Source organism: Leguminivora glycinivorella, chromosome 2 (assembly GCF_023078275.1).
Source record: "Leguminivora glycinivorella isolate SPB_JAAS2020 chromosome 2, LegGlyc_1.1, whole genome shotgun sequence".
Taxonomy (NCBI): Eukaryota; Metazoa; Arthropoda; class Insecta; order Lepidoptera; family Tortricidae; genus Leguminivora; species Leguminivora glycinivorella.
The window spans coordinates 17,171,853-17,185,159 of NC_062972.1; the positions used below are offsets into that span (position 1 = coordinate 17,171,853).

The window sequence follows — 13,307 nt, forward strand, 5'->3', positions numbered from 1 at the left end:
CAATCTAGATAATTTGCGATATGATAGCGAGCATTTTGATCTTTATTATATATTCCGAGCAAAGCTCTTTAGATTAAATACTCGTATTGTTGGTTGTAAGATGTTCAACTTCATTGTTTGATACACTGTGTAAAATATTTGAATAATTTAATAATATTCCTCTAAATACGTTACAGCCACACTTGGTATTTGGAGGCCCGTCCTCGACCTCGCTGGCGGGGGCATCATGAGCTATCCCAACGGCACCCTTGTCATCGAAGTTGTGTCACTGGCGGACGAGGGCGTGTATTCTTGCAACGTCGAAAACGGCGTCGGGGAAAGTTTGAACAAAAACCTGTGGATCACAGTCAATAGTAAGTATATTTTAAAGACTAATACTACTGGCCTTAGCGTCTATTTCAGACGATTTATGGTGCAATGTCCGAGAGACATCGTTTTTGATGAATTAAGAGACCTATGCGAGAGCGACATATTCCATATAGCTGATAAGGAAAGCTTGCAACCGATTGCGACGTTTTGCTATGGTGTCTTCTTTCCCTTTTAGCGAAGTAGTGTCTCTGGCGTACGAAGGCGTAACGAAAACGGCGTCGTCGGGGAAAGTTACGTATAGGTCCATCCATCTACCAAACACTCTGTACAGCTTCATTGCGAGACACATTCGCACATACAGACTGTTTAAAGGGATCGATAGTTCACCAGTTTGCCAATCGTATACCTTTAAACGAGCAATTTTTGTATATTTATTTATATAATTATTTATATACAACGTGTTTCCGGTATCAGTCAAAACCTCAGACACCCCAAAAGATTTTTATTTTTTTAAACTCATCTAGAGTAAGGTCAGTGTGGTGAAGACCGTCTACCCGGAAAGACCGTCTATTGACTATAACTTTTTTGTTTATATATCTACGCTTCTCACACCTCTGACCTCTGGAGGTATAGCAGTTTTTCATCCTTAATCCATTGGTCTTCAATGCATATCCCTAGGACGAACACTAGTTAACAATAAACTTGTTTCTCGTTTCGAACTCGAACATCGAGTTCAACACGGTTCCGCAAAAAAATAAAATAAAATAGAAGCAGTCGGAATATTTGTGTATCATGTATGTAACGCAGTCATTTAATAACCGTTATTTCTAACTAGTACTATTATTTTACTCAAAACGCGCTCAATTTCTAGTTTCATAAGGAGTGGCCAACCTTTTTTAGGCTTTATTGGAAATAAGTCGAGTGTAAACAATATCAATATATAGGTAAGTTTTTGGCTTATGATAGTTGTACTGTTTGTGATTGTAACTTCGAAATACAGTTTTGATAATGATTCGTATGGTGTTACTAAAATCATTCGAAAGTATTAAGTAAAAATAAAATATATGTGACATGGTTGTGAAGAATGATTTTATTTATTTATTTTTTTATTTTATTTCTTAATGATAAGAGGTGAACAGAAATAAGCCTACACTGCATTATTCATCATCATATTTAAGTTGGTAGAATCTAACCGTTTTTTATTATTTTTGTTTAAGTATATTTAGATTGTGCAACATGGGGCGACAAATATTTCAAAAGAGAGTGGGGTTTCCAGTTGGTCATCTTTATAATCAGCATTACCCAACAGGGACCGTATGGGTACCCTTTAAAACGGTTTTGACACTTTTGACCGACTATTTTACGGCTACCCGACCGTTAATTGACATTACTGGCTGTCACTTTGACAAAAAGTCGTCATGGGTGTCGTCAATATGTTTTCGGGGGTGGTAGCTCAGGTAGGTGGTAACTCTGGTAGTAACTATAGAAAAACCAAGCATTGCTAAAGAATGTTACCAAACCAATTCACATATATTAATATCCTATTACCTTTTCTTAATAAAAAAGTTTCAAAAACAGATAAGTACATAGTTGGATTTATATGAGCCTGTAATATCGTGACTAAATTGTATCGCAGGTGTTCGTTGGAAAAACAGTATTATGCAATATCTGGACCTGAAAACAAAAGGTTATGAACCCCATCTACGGGACTTATGCCGGTCTTGCCTTATAAATAGAAAAATGCTTATATGTTCAATATTTTAAAATTATTTTATTAATTATCTAGCACATTCTGCCATCTTATTACGTAAAATAACAATGATCATGATTTTGGAACCTAGTCTCATATGAAATTACGCGACAACAAGCACTAGACGGTCTTTCTGTACTCATCGAGGGAGGACGGTCAACCCGCCGAGCCTTATAAAATGTGATTTTTATGACTTAAAAGTACCTTATTTCACCAAAATATTATAAAAGCTTTGTAAAATATAATGTTTGCTATCTCATAGGACCATGCGCATTACGCCAGACTACATTAATTATAGAGTTTTATCCACTCAAACCTTATTTCAAATAAACTATGCCGGTCTTGCCCGCACTGACCTTATTCATCTTTTAATCTGATGGTTACTTTTTTTTTAAATTGAATTTTTAGATTTCTGTACAGCTCTACTTGACTTTTAGCTCTACACTCAATAAAATAATTGCTAACTACCATCATAAACCATAAAACTATTTATTTGTGTACCTTACTGCAACGATATAAGGTTTACCAATAGACAGCTAAGATGTCATTGTAAAACACTTTAAATATTATGAGTGTAACTTGCTCGAAATAAATGATTTATTATATATTATATTATATTTAAAGCTTTGTCACAGTAAACTTCAAATTGGACAGGTAATCGCAGTAAGCAAATTTAAACCAAATACTCAGAATGACAAGGTTGTAATTAGGTACGAGTTCAATTTGTTATGACTTATGATAAACATTAAGATTAAACTGACAAACAACGTCAAACACGTAGCGGAAAAAATAATCGCCCAAGTAACCAGCCAGTATTAATACCCCTAAATACTGAAAAAGGTAAACAACCTCTAGCAATGCGATGTACACAATGTTGTATTACGAATACAATAGAATAGGCACGTAAAAAATAACTAATCATACTACTATTTAAATAAAAATATTACCCCCATCAAGATATAGCTCAATCGATTCTACTTCTAAACGGTTTTCAGGCTTTTAGTGTTAAGTGAAACACGGTGTATATAACCCCCACATAACAAATTTCAGATTTCGCTAAAATTTGTTATGCGGGGGTTTTAGGGGGTGAATAATCGATTTAGCTCTTAGATCCCGGAAAACGGGAATTTTCAAGTTTTGATGCATTTTTCTTTCGCGTTAGTAAACGCAAAATATGGTCGTTAATTTCGCCGACCGCTCGGCTCAGTCGTAAGAGGTCGGTCTTATGTTCGCAAGCACATCGCAGGTATCAGGGATTCTAATCCCGGCCAGAAATAAAGTTTTTTTTTGTATTTATAAGAGTTTTTAACCGAGCGAAGCAAACAAAATTTCTCGTATTTTTCTGTAGACTTTGATCTAACTCCATACCACATAATCTCCACGTAGACAATTATGATAGAGAGCTACCATGTTAATTTCTGTAATGGTACTTGTCGTACTTGATTTCCAGAACCAGTGCACTTTGAGTCAATGGGCTCCAATGTGACAACTAAGGTGGGCCTGCCGGTGACCCTGACGTGTCGTCCTCTGGGCGACAACCCCATTCGGGTCAAATGGAGCCTCAACGGAAACCCCATAGACTTCACTTCTTCCAGGTGCCTATGCCTATATTTTGTACCAAACTGTTACTGATAAGATTATATCTCAATACATATGTCGCTCTTGATCCGTGGTTAGTTATGTTAGTTAAAAAAGATATGTTTATTATTTGTAGACGACAGACCCTAGGAGAAAGACTTAAAAACGAATACTTACCTAAACGAATACTTATATATACATAATTACATACCTATTCTGTATTATGTTGTAGCCCTTATATAAATAAATATATATTTGTTGGTATGGTGAGCGCGAGCGATATGTCCTAACTGACCTCTGACTGAATCAGTTACTAACTGACCACTATCACACATGCACGCTGTCCCTCGCGACCGCTACCTATTGTTTTTTTCATTCGTAAACTAGTGTTTTTTCTTCTGCTACTGTTCTACCCTGTACCCCTACTCACCGTCTACAGTCTACAGTATTTTCATGTATAAATAAGATGTTTTAAATAATCACAAGACATGTCACCAACGCCATCTGTCAAATAAGTTATAAACACCGTCGAAAGGATGCTTTCGAAGGCAAGCTAACGCTCTTGCAATGCAACCATACGCTACCCCTTTGCACTATCCTATCCACCTCAAGCTCAAGCCTATTAATGACGTTCAAACAACACAGATGGCGCTGTTGAACAATAGTGTTAAATAGTTTATAAGTGAGAAGTCCACCGGTGAAAGTTTATAAATTTTAAGTGCAAAAGTTTGTGTAAGAGGAAATTTGCAATTGAGTGGTAGTTTACTATTTTAACCTTAGTCTATTTCCTGCAGCTATCATACCAATAAAATCATTCCATCCTAATACATCTTAATTTATTTAACGCTAGTCACGATTGCATTTAATAAAATTACCCATATTATCAACTACGCCCTAGCGCTATGGCCGTAGCTCGGTCCTGGATTTGACTTCATTAGAATAATTGTTCATAATTCATTCTAGAATATCGGTATCTGAAACCAAAAGCCACAACGGAATCAAAAGCATCATCAGCATCAGCTTCGTGGAGAGCCGAGACGGAGGGCACTATGAGTGCAGAGCTAGTAACCCCTACGGAGTAGCGGCTTACAATCTACATCTAAGGATACTAGGTGAGAAATAAAAAGCTAATGAATTTCCCGTGTGGTGACGGGTTAAGAATTTCACCACCCCCTTTCTTCCCGTGGATGTCGTAGAAGGCGACTGTGGGATATGGGGTAAATTGTGGCGTAGGCGAGAGGCTGGCAACCTGTCACTGCAATGTCACAGTTTCGTTTTCTTTCAACCCCTTATTTGCCAAGAGTGGCACTGTAACTTTAGCAGTTTCATGTGCTCTGCCTACCCCTATATGGGAAACAGGCGTGATTGTATGTATGTATGTATGTAAATTGGATGAAAGACTGACACTAGGTGCCTTATAGCTAAAGGCAAAGAGGATCGAGTATTAAAGAGAGGTACTGTCGAAGTAAAATGTGTAATCACAGTGCATAGACTGCCATCTCTTGACACAGGCTTAAAACTTTTGAACCTCTGTTTTGACAATTTGGCCCATATTCTTAGCTTGATATGTTTTAAAATGTCAAATATTAATGTTAGCGCCATCTAGCTGAGCGTACCCCAAAGGTGTAATGCCATCTAGGCCACCGTACCTCTTTCTGTATGGTACTGAGGTACGTTCTTTTCTTAGACTTTATCTGTCTAATATACGGAGTTATATATGTCTTTGCTAAAGGTGAAATTTAATGTGAATATTTGTACCTAAATATCTATTTATGTAGGTTGATGTATAAGTATATCCATACTAATATGTATTATAAATGGGAAACTGTGTGTCTGTTTGTTTGTCCGTCTTTCACGGCAAAATGGATCGACGAATCGACGTGATTTTTTAAATGGAGATAGTTGAAGGGATGGATAGTGACATAGGCTACTTTTTGTCTCTTTTTAACGCAAGCGAAGCCGCGGGCAAATGCTAGTTTGTACATTATATTTGTAAAATTGCATGTTTACACAGTGTTATGGGTATGGTAGTAGCACCGCCCACAATATCTCTGCTTTGCCTAAAGGTAAAAGTAGAGAATGCTGCTTGGCATTAAGTCCGCCTTTTGTACTACAAGTTTTTCTGTATTTGTGTACATTAAAGATTAAATATGATTAAAAATGATTTATATTACTAACCTTTGACGGGTCTCAATTAAGGGCCGGTTGCATCAATCAAACCGTCTGTCACCATTAAAGCGTTCGTTAAAATTTATTGCATGGGAAGTTCCATAGATATCTGCTGCGTGACGATGATGTGTCTGTCAAATGTGGTTGATGCAACTTTACCTTAATCTCGAAACCAACACATACTCTCACGCCTACATCGGTTTCGCCGCCACCGGCTTAAGCTTTATGAAGAGCCCGCTTATTTCCGATATAATCATTTTAATTTGCCCCGCTATCTGTTACCGTACTCTTTCTTTATGTATTTATAATGTTTGTTTTACATTTTTCAGAACCTCCTACCCCTCCACTGGACTTGCAAGTGGACTCCGTGACGAGTGACTCGGCAAAGCTCTCGTGGCGCGATACTATCAGTTCCCATGTCCAGTACTACAACGTTCAATACGCCACAAATGACTTCATGCTTTGGGATACCGCTAAGAGCATCAATATTACTAGGTATTTTTATTAACACGCTGGAAGATAGAGGGCCTACCGCGAACCACGTTAGTCTTGTTGCCATTGCATCCTGTCTTACAGAAGTACGAATTAACAGGTGTTAGAGAGAGGCGAGGCAACACGTCGAACGGGGTTCACGGTAGGATCATCCATCGTCGTTATAAGTGGGCCTGTCTGGGGCGTTTATTGTGTCTTGATGACCGCTATTAATATGAAGCTACAAGATTGAATCAAATATAACACAAAGTACCTCCTATTTATTATACAAAAATGCTGAAAAGTTAGATGGCTCGAATGGGACTCTCCCCCAACCGCGCATGCTGGAGGACCCGCCATTTTGCCACGAGAAAATATTGTTTTGCCGCCCGCTGGGATATACTCGTATCGGTCGTCGGTAAATCCATGTCGAGTTTTTGTTTTTACATCTCACAGTCTATCTGCGTGTGCTGATAACATGACAAAACATTTTCCAGACAAGACAACGACATTCGTCAGAGCATCGAGCTCCGAGACTTGATGCCGGCCATGGACTACAGAGTGCGAGTGGCTTCGGGGAACCAAGTCGACCTCAGTCCTTTCACGCAACCTGCACATTTTACTACGCAACAGAAAGGTGTCTCTTTCATAATCTCTTAAGAATTTAATTTTGTCATGCAACGTAACAGAGAACTAAAAGTTTAATTATATAAGATTGTTAGAACCAAGGTACCATGTTAATTGAATTGATGGTACCTAATCGATGGCGTTAGCGGTACCATCCTGCTGTTCTGATGGTGGGAACAAAATATGCCGATTGGAACTCTGGCCAACAATCTCTCTCTCCTTAACAATCTCCTTATTCGTTGCATGTAGAAAGAGAAGTAGCTGTACAGTTAGTTATTAGATACTTATGTCAACGAATTAAGAGTTATGGGACATATTGAGCCTTTTGTACAGGCACACCCATATTTTTACACTTGACTAATGACTGGGACTGTACAAGCTCTCTATAAAAGCTCGTACCTTAGTCTGAAACTTAATTATTGTCACCAGCTCCATCATCCACCCCGTTGGGAGTGCAAGTCCAGGCAACGGATAACCCCGGAGAGCTGATAGTGTCCTGGCTGCCGCCGCCTCGGGACAGTCATAATGGACATCTGCAAGGATACCATGTCAAAGCGGTGCCGAGGATCGGGGGTGACATTGGTAAGTACCATGAATAACAACTAATTAGGTTTTCTTATATTTCTATTATAAATACTTATACAACACATAACAGGTTATAAACTATGTAAATGTTCACCGTTTATTTTGTATATATCTGGACAAATCGAAATTATTTTTGTTGATAATCCTTTTAAGTACTTACCGACATAACAAAGAGGATCGAGTATTATAGAGAGTTACCTGTCAAAGTAAAATATTTAAACACGTGCATAGACTGCCATCTCTCGACACAAGCTTAAAACTTTTGGACCTCAGTTTTGACAATTTGGCCTGATATTGTTAGCTTGATATGTGTTAGAATGTCAAATATTAATATTAGCGTCATCTAGCCGAGCGTTCCCCAAAGGTGTAACGCCATCTAGTACGTACGTACCTTTTTCTGTAGGGCTTTGAGGTACGTTTTTTTCTTAGACTTTATCCGTCTATACGGAGTTACATATGTCTTTGGACGTAATAATAACGCAACGATGAACATTACCGACCGGTCTGGCCTAGCGCGTAGTGACCCTGCCTGCTACGCCGCGGTCCCGGGTTCGAATCCCGGTAAGGGCATTTATTTGTGTGATGAGCACAAATATTTGTTCCTGAGTCATGGATGTTTTCTATGTATATAAGTATTTGTATATTATATATATCGTTGTTTGAGTACCCACAACACAAGCCTTCTTGAGCTTACCGTGGGACTCGGTCAATCTGTGTAAGAATGTCCTGTAATCGTAAACTAGAACTTTCCTTTGCTAATCCGCGAATAGATAACGTGCAAGTCAATCAGTGCTAACCTGTTATAATTACTTGCGTATTTTTTACATGCAATTAATTTTCCCACCCTCCCACCGCAAAAATAAAAATAAATACGCAAATAAATATAACAACCCACCACCAAATATACAAAACTCGACACGTGTTTCGCCTCTCTACGAGGCATCCTCAGGAGCTGATGTTGACGGTCCGAAGTCCCGCAACTGACTGATCGTCCCCAGAATGGTCGGCCATATTTATACTTTGTCCACCCCCTACCAAGCAAGTTAGATGGAAAAATTCGTAATAACGGCGATGACGCAACATTCAACTGCTCATTAAGGATTAACCCCTATTGTTGTACCTAATTATCTCCAACTGTTCTAGAACCCCCAAACGCAGCCCTTTCTCACATACATGTAAAACATCAAAAGAATGATTCTCTGATACAGTATGGTCACTCTCTATCAAATGCTTTGCAAAATTGGATCTCTCTGGATGGTTGTGCCTGTATGATGCCATATGCTCCTTATACCTAGTAGTGAAATTGCGGCCCGTTTGGCCCACGTACACTTTGTTACAAACATCACAGCTCAACTTATAAACCCCAGATTTTTTCCCTTTCTCGATCCTATCTTTTCCGTTACAAAGCTTGGAGTGCAAAGTGTTATTTGTCCTAAAGGCCACAGGAATGCCGTTTGACTTCAAAATCTTATAAATGTCCTCTGACACTTTGCCAACATAAGTAATGCTCGCTTGACACCTCTTAACCGGTTCAGAAGGACGTGCCGCATACAACATATTGTTAACCATAACCATCCGCTTCTTTCTGATGATGCCATCAACGATTGATTTATCATAACCGTTCGAAACTGCCAAGTGGTAAATATTGTCCAATTCGGCTCGATAGTGTTCTTCAGAAAGAGGCACAGACAACATCCTATGCACATAACAGTGAAAAGCGGCCAACCTATGCTGCCAAGGGTGTGTAGAAGAAGCTGGTATAACTGTATCAGTATGTGTAGGCTTGCGGTAAATTTGAAATTGATGGCTATTATTAACTCTAGTAATGGTCAAATCTAGAAAATTCAATGACTTTTCTTGCTCTAGTTCCTTCTTAAACTTGATCTTTGGATGTTTACTATTAAGCCCAGTAACAAATTCATCCAGCAGGTCCATACTCCCCGTCCAACAAATAATCAAATCATCTACGTATCTGAAGTAATACAATATATTATCATTCCCTGCAATATGCTGGTTCTCAAAGTGGTCCATAAAGATATCCGCCATTAAAGGACTCAGTGGAGAACCCATGGCTAAACCATCACTTTGCAAATAATACTGTCCCCCGAATCTAAAATAATTATGTTTCATACATATAGCAGTTAGATCATACATACAGCAGATACATACAGCAGATACATATAGCAGATAGTTAGATTCGGGGGACAGTATTATTTGCAAAGTGATGGTTTAGCCATGGGTTCTCCACTGAGTCCTTTAATGGCGGATATCTTTATGGACCACTTTGAGAACCAGCATATTGCAGGGAATGATAATATATTGTATTACTTCAGATACGTAGATGATTTGATTATTTGTTGGACGGGGAGTATGGACCTGCTGGATGAATTTGTTACTGGGCTTAATAGTAAACATCCAAAGATCAAGTTTAAGAAGGAACTAGAGCAAGAAAAGTCATTGAATTTTCTAGATTTGACCATTACTAGAGTTAATAATAGCCATCAATTTCAAATTTACCGCAAGCCTACACATACTGATACAGTTATACCAGCTTCTTCTACACACCCTTGGCAGCATAGGTTGGCCGCTTTTCACTGTTATGTGCATAGGATGTTGTCTGTGCCTCTTTCTGAAGAACACTATCGAGCCGAATTGGACAATATTTACCACTTGGCAGTTTCGAACGGTTATGATAAATCAATCGTTGATGGCATCATCAGAAAGAAGCGGATGGTTATGGTTAACAATATGTTGTATGCGGCACGTCCTTCTGAACCGGTTAAGAGGTGTCAAGCGAGCATTACTTATGTTGGCAAAGTGTCAGAGGACATTTATAAGATTTTGAAGTCAAACGGCATTCCTGTGGCCTTTAGGACAAATAACACTTTGCACTCCAAGCTTTGTAACGGAAAAGATAGGATCGAGAAAGGAAAAAATCTGGGGTTTATAAGTTGAGCTGTGATGTTTGTAACAAAGTGTACGTGGGCCAAACGGGCCGCAATTTCACTACTAGGTATAAGGAGCATATGGCATCATACAGGCACAACCATCCAGAGAGATCCAATTTTGCAAAGCATTTGATAGAGAGTGACCATACTGTATCAGAGAATCATTCTTTTGATGTTTTACATGTATGTGAGAAAGGGCTGCGTTTGGGGGTTCTAGAACAGTTGGAGATAATTAGGTACAACAATAGGGGGTTAATCCTTAATGAGCAGTTGAATGTTGCGTCATCGCCGTTATTACGAATTTTTCCATCTAACTTGCTTGGTAGGGGGGTGGACAAAGTATAAATATGGCCGACCATTCTGGGGACGATCAGTCAGTTGCGGGACTTCGGACCGTCAACATCAGCTCCTGAGGATGCCTCGTAGAGAGGCGAAACACGTGTCGAGTTTTGTATATTTGGTGGTGGGTTGTTATATTTATTTGCGTATTTATTTTTATTTTTGCGGTGGGAGGGTGGGAAAATTAATTGCATGTAAAAAATACGCAAGTAATTATAACAGGTTAGCACTGATTGACTTGCACGTTATCTATTCGCGGATTAGCAAAGGAAAGTTCTAGTTTACGATTAACATGGATTTCCGCAAAGTAACGCCTGATTCCATCGATTAATGTCCTGTAATATTTATTTATTTATTATTATTATTATTTATTACTAAGTGTACAAACTGTTTGTTCTTCAGGCACAGACGACACCCAAACTAAAGTTTTAAAGGTGATGTCGAGAAAAGGAAAACAAGAAACAACGTTAAGCGGCCTGTTAAAAAATACAAGGTAAGAAAAATAATACTGACAGTTAGTTTAAGACTGTCTTGAGCATTATCCTGCGTGTTGTCAACTGCTTACTTCATTTTGTTATTCACAGATATGCTGTTTCAGTGAGCGCTTTTAATTCTGCCGGTAATGGGCCATTTTCGTTGCCGGTTTATCAAACTACAAGAGAAGGAGGTAAGGACTGAATTACTTTCTTGTCAACACGTTCACTGTTTTGCTCCAAATTGTAAACTTTTCGGATTTGTAATTTGGCTTGGCATGGTCAATACATATTGGGGAATGGTCTCACATTGACAAGACATTGAACGCGTATACTAGGATCATGCTTCATCCATACTTCCATACTAATATTATTAAATGGGAAAGTGTGTGTGTCTGTTTGTTTGTCCGTCTTTCACGGCAAAACGGAGCGACGAATTGACGTTATTTTTTAAGTGGAGATAGTTGAAGGGATGGAGAGTGACATAGGCTACATTTTATCTCTTTCTAACGCGAGCGAAGCCGCGGGCAAAAGCTAGTATCTAAATAATATGACAAAAAGTACTTGGTAGCGTGAATTGGACTTCTTGATGAGTTGATAATTATTACGTTTACATTTGTACGCAAGTTGAAAATTATTACTTACTTTTGTCCTTTTGTACGTAATTATTTAAAGAAATATAACTATAAAATTATTCGAATGTATTAGACATTATTGTTACTAGTTATGTACTACTTCAATCTAATAATTCGTAATTTTTATTCAATAAGCTTATGAAAGTACCTTCCAATTCCAGCTCCTGAGCAGCCACCATCCGGCGTCGAGTGTCGCGGCGCGTCGTCCACATCGCTACGCGTGTCGTGGCAGCCCATCTCTGCGCATGGCACTTCTCTGATCGGATATTCCATCTATTATACCACTGAAGGTTAGTTTATATTCGTTTGGGGCATTCAAAACTTCTATAAGTTTAAGGCATGAGTGGACGCTCGGGGTGTTCGGTTCGGAGGGGCGGACTCGCCCGCGTGGACGCTAAGTAGCGTCGACTCTAGGATACTTGTATAAGCTTCAATTGTTTGATATGCATGTTGCACATGTTCTTGATATAAAAATCATCGGATTTTACCAAAGCTCATCTCGCAAGTTTAGTTTCTACAAAATAACAACTTAAAATTTTGATGATATTAGGTAACATGATGCACATTTTCAGACGGATCTTGGCAAAATATGACTTCACCTCACACCGAGATATACCTGCAGGCGCTTTTGAAGTACAACAACTACACTATCAAAGTGGCCGGGTTCTCCAACTACGGCATGGGACCGTTTTCGTACCCTGTCGTTTGCACTACCCTTCAGGATGGTAAGTTTAACATGATTCAATCAATCAATGGTTTACAATACAATCAGCCAGCTTTGCACCAAAGAGGCAAACGCGCCTACAAGTCTGGCAGGTGTAATGTTCCCGTGGCGAACTGATGTCACGCTGATGGGTGATGACGCTTGGGCTCGCTAACTTGCGATTGTCTGATGCCAAGCAATTTTTCGGCCGTCAAACACCTTACAGTGATTAAACTTTGACACTCGTATGATACCTACGATTACTCATGTTTATTTCAATGGTTCGATGAGTTCGATCCCTTCGAAAATCATTTATTTTATATTTTATTTTATTTTAAATATTTACGTTACACATATCATATTGCACAAAGGCTATTAAAATATTTCAGTACCGGGACCTCCGCCAGAGATAAAAGTTCTGGTATCATCGCAGACATCTCTTCTCATCAGCTGGAAGCGACCGATACATCCCAACGGCGAGATCACGCATTACACTGTTCATGTCAAACCAGTTTCCAGGTTGGTATTGATTGAATGATAAGATTGATAAGCATTTTATAAGACGTATTACCAAATTATGTAGCTGCAGAAGGAAAGCCGTGGCTTCCCCCTGTAGGTACAGTCAACCAATTGGAACCCTAGGCCATTCTACAACCACGTCACAATGACAAGCAGTAAAAGATTTCTTACAATCTCATGTATAACGTTACTATGACATAG

General features: G+C 38.9%; 1 protein-coding gene across 1 annotated transcript in view; it reads left to right on the forward strand.

The window, feature by feature from the left end:
- The window catches only part of LOC125235192 (Down syndrome cell adhesion molecule-like protein Dscam2), a 169,285-nt gene that overhangs the window by 140,561 nt on the left and 15,417 nt on the right, over positions 1–13,307 (forward strand). The window contains exons 15-25 of the mRNA XM_048141667.1: positions 177–353; positions 3,510–3,654; positions 4,601–4,749; positions 6,136–6,301; positions 6,775–6,914; positions 7,334–7,486; positions 11,179–11,269; positions 11,361–11,443; positions 12,046–12,174; positions 12,457–12,609; positions 12,977–13,106. Of these exons, the coding sequence (XP_047997624.1) occupies positions 177–353; positions 3,510–3,654; positions 4,601–4,749; positions 6,136–6,301; positions 6,775–6,914; positions 7,334–7,486; positions 11,179–11,269; positions 11,361–11,443; positions 12,046–12,174; positions 12,457–12,609; positions 12,977–13,106 (1,516 nt within the window). The remainder of the gene's footprint in view (positions 1–176; positions 354–3,509; positions 3,655–4,600; positions 4,750–6,135; positions 6,302–6,774; positions 6,915–7,333; positions 7,487–11,178; positions 11,270–11,360; positions 11,444–12,045; positions 12,175–12,456; positions 12,610–12,976; positions 13,107–13,307) is intronic.